Raw genomic sequence first — 13393 nt, 5'->3', positions numbered from 1 at the left:
CGGTAAACTCGATTACCTCTGGGAATTACAGCCATACGTTATTTCATTGATACTTTCTCCAGAAAGAAGACTACATTGCATCCCACAGCCTAACGGGAGGCCTCAAGTTGTCCATCGTGACCGACTCAAGCTATGTACTGCGTCCACATCATCTCCAGAGCTGAGACCAAGAAAACCGATACCGACTCAGAACACGAATCGGATGAGCAACAAGACACTCCGGGTCCAACGTGCTTTTGATCTAACTAATTTAGGAAAGAAGACAAGCTGGCGATGACAGTGTGATGGGCGCAAGTCTACTGGGCTCTTGGGTCCTGGCGTCATCTGCATGTGATATCTATCTAACATTGTACAGGGAAGTCCCCCACTTTTGTGGCAGTGGGATTCCTTAATGGCAGCGCCCTCAGCAGGATAATGTACCCGCTGCACTGATTCTATTCTCAGTATTTTGCATGTGCACATGAATACATCTGTTGGAAGCCGCCCTTAAGGTCCATATGCATGGAACGAGCTGTTGGGTGAAAGGTGCCCGACACTTATCACAGTGGTGCTCCTCCTGCACTGTTACACAAGAGCGAGTATCGCTGGCATCGCTCAGTGCGTGGCCGACATGGAGGCGGAGCGGACCGGGGAGCGTTCTCCCCCCGCCCACCTCCATTTGTATGTAGTCGCATAAAGTGACCGACTGCTGTTTAGGCTGAACTGCCGTCATTAGTATTCTGCATGCATTTATACGGGCCGATTATTGTTGCGGGAGCGTGGGAACGTGAGCGATTCTGAAGGCTGATCGTCCCATGTACAAGGGCCATAGATCCAGCATTACGGAGGTGGTTTATTTGTTCTGGTGTGTGTTTTATACCGTCTTCCGGATAATCTGTTCTGCTGAAGAGCGATCAGCAGACGTTATTTACTCTGGATCTTCTATGGTGATGAATGTGATGCGGAAGCTGGCCGAACCGGTTGTGTCTCCTTCAATGTTGCCAATCTACATAACAGTGTATCGCCACACAACAGTTTCATTGTCCTCCGCACTTTGTAGCCATCGGTTACTTGGCCCCTGCACTGCGGTTATATTGATGGCTGTGAGCTGACGGACTTCATTCGCTGCAGTTGCTGGGCGTACGGATTGTTATCAGTATATTAGGAGATTGCTATTTATGCTTTTCTCAAGTATCTGAATTGCTCCATTTAACTTCATTGCTACAGCTTAGGTCCTGGCAGGGTGGTAATTAACACAACAGGACATACGCTTAGGTCCTGTGGATGGCGCGGGCTCGGAAGTGTATCAGCATCATCCTGCAGCAAGAGCTGGCTGCGACTGATAGCCGGCCTCCTGCTGCAACAGCGGGGATCAGTGAGAATACCGCGATCAATGTACATTGCTGCATTTAAAGGGGTTCACAGAGGGGGTGCGCTGCGACTATGACGCTACATGGAGGACCGTTGGGTTGCCTTGGCCTATGATCACTATTGTGAACGTTAATGCATTGCAGTACTTCTGTACTGCAGTGCATTATCATAGCTTTCAGAGCTTTAATGTTTGAAGTCCCCCTACAGGAAAATAACAAATTAAAAATACTGTTAAAAAAAAACAAGAAAAAACCTTTGTTGCGCACTTTTTGCTGTTTGTATAAACTTTTTTCAAAAACCCACATATTTGGTATCATCGTATCCGTGATGACCGGTGTAATGCATTGAACACACGATTTATCCTGAATGTCAAAAGCCATAAAAACAAAACCTTTGGACTCCCAAAAAATTGCAATAAAAGTAAACACAAAAAAGTATGTACCACAAACGGATACTAATACAAACTGCAGCTTGTTTCACAAAACACAAACTCTAACCGATCTCCGTCCGTGGAAAAAATGAAAAAGTTATAGGACCTTGATTACAACAATATAAAAAAAAATATTATGGGAAAACCTAGAAAAAAATTATTTTAGCATTGTCGTAATCGTACAAGCTCACGGACAAAACAAATCTCCTGTCATTTATACTGTTTAGTGTGGAGATTCCTGACATTCAGGGCTTCATCACAGGAGCGTATGCGCAAAAATGCTCACCGTATTTGCGCATAAATGGGGTTGGTTTTGGCACATATGCGTGTGTGTCTGCACATGGTACTGGACTTTTGGCGCACGCAGGGCCAGTTCACACACGCGACAAACTTGTTCAAAGGATCTGCCGTATTAATAGAGGTGGAAATGATGTCACTTCTTGTAGCCACGATGTCCTGCGGTGACATCATAATATCAGCCTGGGATGAGGGGCTCTACATATGGGATCTGATGACACTCTGCTGCTTGTTTTCCCCCTCCGGTCTCCGTTCTGACTTGTTCTGTCCAGTGGAGTGTTTGGAGTAAAAACAATGAAAACTTATAAATGTCCAAGGACGGACGGATCAGAGCCTCATCCTGCACCGCCACTGGCAGAAGCCGCAGTCATGTCTGGCAAGGTAAGAGAATTATGGACAATGACACGCTGATACTTGGGGGAGAGGATAATGACACGCTGACACTTGGGGTACAGGATAATGACACACTGATACTTGGGGACAGGATAATGACATACTGACACTTGGGGACAGGATAATGACACACTGATACTTGGGGGACAGGATAATGACACACTGACACTTGGGGGACAGGATAATGACACACTGACACTTGGGGGACAGGATAATGACACACTGACACTTGGAGGACGGGATAATGACACGCTGACACCTGGGGGACAGGATAATGACACGCTGATACTTGGGGACAGGATAATGACATACTGACACTTGGGGGACAGGATAATGACACACTGATACTTGGGGGACAGGATAATGACACACTGACACTTGGGGGACAGGATAATGACACACTGACACTTGGGGGACGGGATAATGACACACTGATACTTGGGGGACAGGATAATGACACACTGACACTTGGGGGACAGGATAGTGACACACTAATACTTGGGGTACAGGATAATGACACGCTGACACTAGGGGGACAGGATAATGACACGCTGACACTAGGGGGACAGGATAATGACATACTAATACTTCGGGGACGGGGTAATGGCACACTGACACTTGGGGGACGGGGTAATGACACACTGACACTTGGGGGACAGGATAATGACACGCTGACACTTGGGGGACAGGATAATGACACGCTGACACTTGAGGGACAGGATAATGACACGCTGACACTTGGGGGACAGGATAATGGCACACTGACACTTGGGGGACAGGATAATGACACACTGACACTTGGGGTACAGGGTAATGACACACTGACACTTGGGGTACAGGGTAATGATACACTGACACTTGGGGGACGGGATAATGACACACTGACACTTGGAGGACGGGATAATGACACACTGACACTTGGGGGACAGGATAAGGACACGCTGATATTTGGGGGGACTAGATAAAGACACACTGATACTTGGGGGATGGGATAATGACACACTGACACTTGGGGGGCAGGATAATGACACGCTGACACTTGGGGACAGGATAATGACACGCTGACACTTGGGGGACATGATAATGACACACTAATACTTGGGGGACAGGATAATAACACGCTGATACTTGGGGGACAGGATAATGACACACTGACACTTGGGGACAGGATAATGACATGCTGACACTTGGGGGACAGGATAATGACACACTGACACTTGGGGGACAGCATAATGACAGACTGACACTTGGGGGACAGCATAATGACACACTGACACTTGGGGGACAGGACAATGACACGCTGACGCTTGGGGGATGGGATAATGACACGCTGACACTTTAGGGAACTTGATAATGACACGCTGACACTTGGGGGACAAGATAATGACACACTGACACTTGGGGGACAGGATAATGACACACTGACACTTGGGGGACAGGATCATGACACGCTGATACTTGGGGGACTGGATAATGACCACTGACACTTGGGGTACAGGATAATGACACACTGACACTTGGGGGACAGGATAATGACACGCTAACACTTTGGATACAGGATAATGACACACTGACACTTGGGGGACATGATAATGACACACTGACACTTGGGGTACAGGATAATGACACACTGTCACTTGGGGGACATGATAATGGCACACTGACACTTGGAGGACAGGATAATGACACACTGACACTTGGGGTACAGGATAATGACACACTGACACTTGGGGTACAGGATAATGACACACTGACACTTAGGGGACAGGATAATGACACACTGACACTTCGGGGACAGGATAATGACGCACTGACACTTAGGGGACAGGATAATGACACGCTAACACTTTGGATACAGGATAATGACACACTGACACTTGGGGGACATGATAATGACACACTGACACTTGGGGTACAGGATAATGACACACTGTCACTTGGGGGATATAATAATGGCACACTGACACTTGGGGTACAGGATAATGACACACTGTCACTTGGGGGGACATGATAATGGCACACTGACACTTGGGGTACAGGATAATGACACACTGACACTTGTGGTACAGGATAATGACACACTGTCACTTGGGGGACATGATAATGGCACACTGACACTTGGGGTACAGGATAATGACACACTGTCTCTTGGGGGACATGATAATGGCACACTGACACTTGGGGTACAGGATAATGACACACTGACACTTGGGGTACAGGATAATGACACACTGTCACTTGGGGGATATGATAATGGCACACTGACACTTGGGGTACAGGATAATGACACACTGACACTTGGGAGACAGCATAATGACACACTGACACTTGGGGTACAGGATAATGATACATTGACACTTAGGGGACAGGAAAATGACACACTGACACTTGGGGGATGGGACAATGACACACTGACACTTGGGGGATGGGATAATGACACGCTGACACTTGGGCGACAGGATAATGACACACTGACACTTGGGGACAGGATAATGACACAATGACACTTGGGGGACAGGATAATGACACACTGACACTTGGGGACAGGATAATGACACGCTGACACTTGGGGACAGGATAATGACACACTGACACTTGGGGACAGGATAATGACACACTGACACTTGGGGACAGGATAATGACACGCTGACACTTGGTGGACAGGATGATGACACACTGACACTTGGGGGGCAGCATAATGACAGACTGAAACTTGGGGGACAGCATAATGACACACTGACACTTGGGGGCAGGATAATGACACGCTAATACTTGTTGGACAGGATGATGACACGCTGACACTTGGGGGACAGGATAATGACACGCTGACACTTGGGGGACTGGATAATGACCCACTGACACTTGGGGTACAGGATAATGACACGCTGACACTTGGGGTACAGGATAATGACACATTGACACTTGGGGGATGGGATAATGACCCGCTGACACTTGGGGTACAGGATAATGTCACACTGACACTTAGGGGACAGGATAATGACACGCTGACAATTCGGGTACAGGATAATGACACACTGACACTTGGGGGACATGATAATGACACACTGACACTTGGGGTACAGGATAATGACACACTGATACTTGGGGGACTGGATAATGACCCACTGACACTTGGGGTACAGGATAATGACACGCTGATACTTGGGGGACTGGATAATGACCCACTGACACTTGGGGTACAGGATAATGACACGCTGACACTTGGGGTACAGGATAATGACACATTGACACTTGGGGGATGGGATAATGACCCGCTGACACTTGGGGTACAGGATAATGTCACACTGACACTTAGGGGACAGGATAATGACACGCTGACAATTCGGGTACAGGATAATGACACACTGACACTTGGGGGACATGATAATGACACACTGACACTTGGGGTACAGGATAATGACACAATGATACTTGGGGGACAGGATAATGACACACTGTCACTTGGGGGACATGATAATGGCACACTGACACTTGGGGGACATGATAATGACACACTGACACTTGGGGGATAGGATAATGACACAATGACACTTGGGGGACAGGATAATGACACACTGACACTTGGGGGACAGCATAATGACACACTGACACTTGGGGTACAGGATAATGATACATTGACACTTAGGGGACAGGATATTGACACACTGACACTTGGGGGATGGGATAATGACACGCTGACACTTGGGGGATGGGATAATGACACGCTGACACTTGGGGGATGGGATAATAACATGCTGACACTTGGGGTCGTGATAATGACACTCTGATACTTGGAGGACAGGATAATGACACACTGACACTTGGGGGACAGGATAATGACATACTAATACTTCGTTGACGGGGTAATGGCACACTGACACTTGGGGGACAGGATAATGACACGCTGACAATTGGGGGATGGGATAATGACACACTGATACTTGGAGGACGGGATAATGACACGCTGATACTTGGGGGACAGGATAATGACAAGCTGACACTTGGAGGACAGGATAATGACACGCTGACACTTGGGGGAGAGGATAATGACACACTAATACTTGGGGGACAGGATAATGACACACTGGCACTTGGGGACGGGATAATGATACATTGACACTTGGAGGACGGGATAATGACACACTGACACTTGGGGGACAGGATAATGACACGCTGACACTTGGGGGACAGGATAATGATGCATTGACACTTGGGGGATAGGATAATGGCAGATTGCTAATTGGGGTCCTTTAGGAATGTCTTAGAATATAACTAGCTGATATACCCGCCTTCGCCTGAGTTAATTTGATGCAGGTGTTTACATGTTGTTTGCATGGAAAATTTTATGAAGTCAAGGTTATTTTAGAGTAATCGAGGAATAAAATATGTGTAAGTATAGAGGAGCGTTAGATTCTCCTCAGACTGCATGTACCGATGTCCCTTTGCAGAATTTGCCACCCCTCCCACTCTCCTCATTTAGGACCTAAAGAATGTTCATGCATAGGGGTGCCAATACCATTGCACATAGAATTGAATAATCGAGTTGTGACCCCTTTACCTTTCCTATTTAGGACCTAAGGAATGGTCGTACCAAATTTCACACTTGTACAACACCGGGAAGTTACATTACATAGGGGTGCCAATTCCTTTTCACTTAGCATTGAATAATCGAGTGGCGACCCCTTTAAGGCTCCTGCACACTGGCGAGAGCAATATCGGGATGTGATTGACACCCCGATATCGCTTTTTCAATCCTTCTGAAGCCCTGGATCAGAGGCATTTCCACAGGGAAACAGCCTCAAATCCAAGCAGGGCTGAAGATATCTCCTACTGTGGCTGTCACAGCCACAGCAGGAGATAGTGATCTTCTCCTGTTGTTTCCAATGGGGCTGGTGGCAGCAGTGCCAGCGGCATTGAAATCAATGTGGGATGCTCGCGATCCTCTGCCACTGCTGTAACAGCAGTGGCAGGGGACTCCCTATGGCAAGGATGTTTTTGGGGGTGGGGGGTGGCTTGAAAAATAAGCCGCCCCCTCCAAAAAAAAATAATTCGTGAACTGTAGAAAAAAAATATATATATTAATGCATCACCTTGGAAGAGCCGTCATCTCTGGCGGGACTGCGACTTCTAGCAGGTACCCGGCACTGCCTCTGATTGGCTGAGCGCTGTGACCAATCAGAGGCACCGCTCAGCTGCCATTCAATGACGGCTGGAAACAATATGGTGAGATTACAAAAAGAATGGACCTGCCTTGATTTTGTTTTAATGCGGCATTGCAAGCATTAAAACATCGCACATGCGCATGGAGCCATTTAAAGCCATTGGCTTCATATATTTGCGATTTCTCGCAGCCTCACAGTACTGGGAAGTCGTGCGATTTTATCGCCAGTGTGAAGGCACCCTTACTTTTCCTATTTAGGACCATAAGAATGGTCGTGCCAAGTTTCATGTTTGTATGAGACCGGGAAGTTAGAGAATTAGATTAGGTACATTACATAGGGGGGCCAATACTTTTGCACCTAGCATTGAATTATCGAGTTGTGACCCCTTTACTTTTCCTTTTTAGCACCTATAGAATGCTCCTGCCAAATGTCATGTTTGTACGACATCGGGAAGTAAGGGCTTTCACCTTTATATATATATATGGATTCATTATGTATTCTCCATCTGTTATCATTAATACACCCCTAGCTGCGCCTCCTCTGCCTCTAGGTGACAGGCTGGTTTCTGGGACTTGTGGTACCTGTTGGGCAGGTTACTAAGGTAATGCTGCCTGTCACTACATACCCATACTAATTGTAAGTAGAGAACATCTAAAGAGGAATGTGCCACCAGAAAATGACCTCTTCTATAAATCACGTTTTTACGTTAAACATATTTTTTAAAGAATTTTTTGTGTTATTTTTTACATTCTCATTGTTATTTTAAAAAAATTAAAAAGTCCTGCAGTTCTCACACTGACCACAGAGCCGAATAATAGCCTGACTGTTCTGTAGAGAAACCTATACGGCCGTCATCTCATTGTCATCGCAGGCAGGATAACACTGAAAAGTGACACAGGATCCACCATTCACTATATGTGATGCCACAGCTCACCTCCTCCCCCTTCCTGCACAGGCCACAGAGCATGCCCACAATACGCTCACATAGAAGTATATAGGTGATGGTCACAAGTCAAACAGCATATCCACAACACTTTCACAAAGCAGTCTGTAGGTGATGTCACGGCTCACCTCATCCCCCTCCTTGCACAGATCACAGAGCATGCCCACAATACTCACAGCTCACCTCCTTCAATTCCCTCCACAAGTCACAAAACATGCCCACAACACTCTCCAACTGAAGTCTATAGGTGATGATCACAACTCACCTTGTCCCCCTCCATGCATAAGTCATGCCCACAACACTCCTCCATAGAAATCTATAAGCAATGGTTAAAGTTCACCTCCTCCCCCTTTCTGCACAGCACACAGCATGCCCACAACACTCTACCATAAAAATCAATGGGTGCTGTCACAGCTCACCTCTTTCCCCGACCCTGCACAAGTCACAGCATGTCCTTAACACTCTTCTATAGAAGTCTATAGATGACGTTCACAGTTACCCCTCCCTAGTCATAGAGCATGCCCACAACACTCTGACATCTAAATGAGACCTGAAGCTACTTATAGAGCGCCTCCTACTGGCAGCAGCAGGTAGTTTTCTGTATGAAAGACTGGGCTAAAGAAATGCAGCTCTGCAACCTGACGGCGAGTGCGATAGCAATGCTGCAAGTCATGGAAGCTGCGGGATGCTGAGGGAAAATAAAAGGAGCCGCGGCGACTTATCCCCCAACAATCCAGCGGTGACCCCAACTGTTGTGTCACCCCAGGGTGAAAAGGGGAAGGCACATCATCGTACAGAAGAGTCTGCCGCACCGCTGAGATGGCGCTCACTAGTGACTTAAGTGCTAACTGAGCGTGATTGTTGGCTGCACAGTTTTAGGCGATCCGTGCGCCCATTAACCATGCAAGTGATTAACTACTTAACACAGTGAAGGCAGCCAGATCTTTCTGCACACAGCGATTGCTTCAGGGGAACGCACCCTCCCATTATGCTCTGAACGACCCCTTTATTACAGCTCCCGACCGTCTCATGATTGGTGCTTCCCTGTATGGAAATTAGCCCCCGGAGTGCCACATAAAATCACAGGACAAGTTCTCCGTGGATCAATTTCAGCAATCTGAGCGACATCCAACGAGGCAGGGTCATCGGTGCTGGACTAGCGGGGGCTTCGCTGCCAGCCTTGTGGGGTTTGCTCATGTAACGGTATACTGAGAATGGCGTGATCGAGAAAAAAACATCCAGCGAAAGGGGGTCCTGTGGATGGAAACTATATGTCACCAAAAGGGGTCAGAGGAGGATGTCAGGAATCATTCTGACCAACAGGCGCTGCACAGTCAGTAGCAGATGAATACAACGCTGGGGCTCCGACTAATGTGTCCAAATGCACAACTCATTGCTCCTTAGCACGGGTGGCCTATAACCCCAGGCGGACACTTTCTGCGCCATTGGCCAAGGCGAGACTCCAGCAGACAAAAGAGCGCAAAAATTGTGCCACTGAGCAGCGGAAACACATCACCTGGTCAGATGGATCCAGATTTGTGTTGCCCCATGCGGATGGGAGGTCATAATTTGGCGCCAGCAGCGTGAATCAATGACCCCTTACTGTCAGGCTGGTGGGGGTGCAGTAATGGCGCGGGAAAGGTTTTCTGGACGCACTCTGGTTCCTCTGATACCTGCTGGATGCCACGATGAATTGTTACGGTTCGGAAGGCGAAAGGAGGCTCAATTTGCTGTGAGATGAGAGGGGGTCTCTAATAAAGTGGCCATTTAGTGTACATTGTGGGTAAATATTAGATTGTGCATTAACCTCTCTCTTCCTGGTTTCAGAGCGCCCTCTGCGGTCTGGTGATGATCACTGCAGCTCTGTGTACAGGTAGAAGTATAAGCATAAAATGTACAATTATGATGTCCATCTAGCGCCATCTTGTAGTCATCGGTGGAACTGCAGATCTTTATTTCTGATTGTATCCTGTTTGATCTTTAAAGGGGTCCTCCAGTATAGCAACCCCCTTTCCATACACCCAATTAGTGAATAACTGGTTAGGGTTGGTTGGAGTTAATAGTGGGAATCCTCGCCTCTTGGAGTAAAGAGCAGCTATAAAGAGCATTTCTCACTCTTCATTGATTTCAATAGACACCGTGCAATACTTAATTTCCCCTGAAGGGGTGCTGCAGGGAGATTTAACACTTATTGCCAACTTTCTTCACTGTTGATCATTGGGGGTCCCAGCAGGAGGAGACTGATGGCTGTGAGCTCACTTTCTGTATGATACATATCCAGGCTCATCCCCTGACTCACTATCTCCCTCTGCAGGTTGTGCGGCAGAACACGATCATTTTCACTATGGTGAGTCATTTTGCTATGGTACAAGTCTATTAGAAGCGATATAACTACTGGTCACTGATCCCGCTGCGTGTAGAAGGCAGGGACGGACCGTAGGAGGGGAGATGGTCCGGGGCATATATGTGTGGGGGAAATGCCAATATGCCATCTTACCTTGCCCAAGATATTTAGATACAGGGTGGTGTTGGTTGAGGCAAAGCTTGGATATTACTCATCGTGACGGTGTATGAGCACAATGACGTAAGTGACAGCAGCCACCAAGGGTTCGGAGGTCTGAATGACCAGACACCACCGCTTACTTGTGGTCTGTAGACGTTCTTTCTCACAAAAGCCTCCAAGATACAGACAGACTCGTTAGACTGCGCCATAACTGTGACTCGAGCTCCGCCCCCATCGTTAGCGCTGAGTAGTGGTAAGCAGTGGTGTTATCGGGGTCTGCAGTGTAATAATGAAGGATCCTGCTTTCTCCTCAGATTATGGCGTTCTCCGCATGGGAGGTCTGATCTTCGCTGGGGTCATGCTGATGATGGGGATTATTGTCCTGCTGAGTAAGTAATGTTAGGTGTGGTCGGGTGCCTAATCATACAACATACATGCTACATACTAGTGATGAGCCATTATTGGACTATTCGGGACGGGAATGACAACTTGATTTTCCAAAAATAATCGTAAATGGGGACGACCTGATCCCAATTTCTGTCAAAGTCGATAATCAGGTTCACGGAGCTTCTTCTATGATTGTGGCTCAGTGGTTGGCACTCTTGCCTGCAGTGTTGGGCTTCTAGGTACAAATCTAATCAAGAACAACATCTAATCAAGAATTTAAAAAACTCCATATAGATGTTGCCCTTGGACAGTTTTGAACCTAGAACTCCAGCACTGCGAGGCAACAATGCTAACAACTGAGCCACCACAACTGTCTTGCTTCTCCAGAGGAGGAGTTGAACAAGAGGAATAAGCACAAAGAGATGATAAAAACTCTATACAGATGTTGTCCTTGGACAGATTTCAATCTAAAACCTCAGAAACGCAAAGCAGCAGTGCTAACGACTGAGCCACCATGTTCTTCCATCTCTGGACGAGGAGAAGAAGGAGAAACGTAAAGAGAACATACAAACTCCAGGCAGATGTTGTCCTTGGTCACATTTGAACCTAGGACCCCAGTACTGCGAATGACTGGGCCACTGTGCTTGCTCTTCCTTCTTCTTAGGAGGAGTAGAAGAAAGGAGGAGGAGAGTGAGAAGGGGAATGAGACCTTTTTCTTCTTATGCTCCTCTCCTAGAGAAGGAAGTTGCAGCAGAAAGAAGCTTGGTGGCTCAGCAGCTAGCACTGTGGCCTTGTAGCACTGAGGTTCTAGGTTCCTGTCTGTCTGTGGGCAACATCTGCATAGAGTTTGTATATTCTCCTTGTGTTTATTCTTTTTCCTCTCCTCTGGAGAAGGGAGTATGACAATGAAGAAGTGTGGTGGCTCCGTTGTTAGCTGTTTTGCAGCACTGCAGTTCTAGGTTCAAATCTGTCCAATGGCAACATCTGTGTGGAGTTTTTCAAAATCCATGTAAATGTTGTCCTTGATGAGATTTGTACGTAGGACCCCAGCGCCATAAGGCAACAGTGCTAACCACTGAGCCACCACCACCGATTTTTGCAAAAAATTGTTTCAGGATGACCCTATCCGATTTTGCTCAAGTTTCCCTAATTTTATTGCTTGACCAATACATACAGAAAGTACACTACACATATATTACATATATACTACATACATTATGTACCATGTAAACACACTATATGCACACAGTAAGGCCTCATGTCCACGGCCATGACGGACTCCGCCAGCGGGATATTGCAGCGACCCCATACTCACGTCTCCAGATCCGCTGTGCGCGTCCCGCCTAGCAAGCCAGCGGGCATGCGTAGTACAGCACGTGACGCACCGGCAGTGCGGAATGACGCGGCCGGCGGTGGGCAGGGACACATAATTATGCGATACCTCCGCTGTGCTACAGCGGAAGTATGGCTTGACGGTCGGCTTCCATTGACTCATCTCATGTGCTATTTGCTTTTCAGGTGATTCTAAAGTATTACACAGGAAGAAAAAGGAAATGTGTAAAGTAAGTGACCCCCCCCCCCCCCTGTATAAGATAAGATTGTAAAGTCTTCAGCAGCCGCCTTCCAGTAGAAGCTTCTCAGCGTCATTCAGGACTAAATCTTCTTCCTCTTCACAGGTGACAAGTGACCCCTGAAGACGCCTCCGATCCTCGGATATGAGGCCTGTGGCAGGACCGGTGTCTGTACGGGGTGTTTATGTTACCGGCCGACACGCAGAGGACTTCATTAGCGGATTACATTCCATGCAGACTTATTTACTGCGCCGGAGGCGTGAGAACTTTCGCACCGCACTGCTGCCATCACAAGGTCTTTTTGTGGCGTTTTTTCTCTATTTTGTAAAATACACCAAGAATTTCCTTCGTTCTCCA

General features: G+C 47.3%; 1 protein-coding gene across 1 annotated transcript; it reads left to right on the top strand.

Moving 5' to 3' along the window:
• Window positions 1-2408: 2408 nt before the first annotated feature.
• LOC136631938 (FXYD domain-containing ion transport regulator 6-like) lies at window positions 2409-13393 on the top strand. The gene is made up of 7 exons (XM_066606430.1): window positions 2409-2458; window positions 8037-8085; window positions 10403-10448; window positions 10890-10922; window positions 11393-11467; window positions 12984-13027; window positions 13142-13393. The coding sequence occupies exons 2-7, from the start codon at window positions 8047-8049 to the stop codon at window positions 13157-13159; spliced, it is 255 nt and encodes an 84-aa protein (XP_066462527.1). The 5' UTR covers window positions 2409-2458; window positions 8037-8046; the 3' UTR covers window positions 13160-13393.

This window comes from Eleutherodactylus coqui, chromosome 6 (assembly GCF_035609145.1).
Source record: "Eleutherodactylus coqui strain aEleCoq1 chromosome 6, aEleCoq1.hap1, whole genome shotgun sequence".
In the NCBI taxonomy this organism is placed as follows: domain Eukaryota; kingdom Metazoa; phylum Chordata; class Amphibia; order Anura; family Eleutherodactylidae; genus Eleutherodactylus; species Eleutherodactylus coqui.
This window is presented reverse-complemented; position numbering and strand designations above follow the sequence as displayed.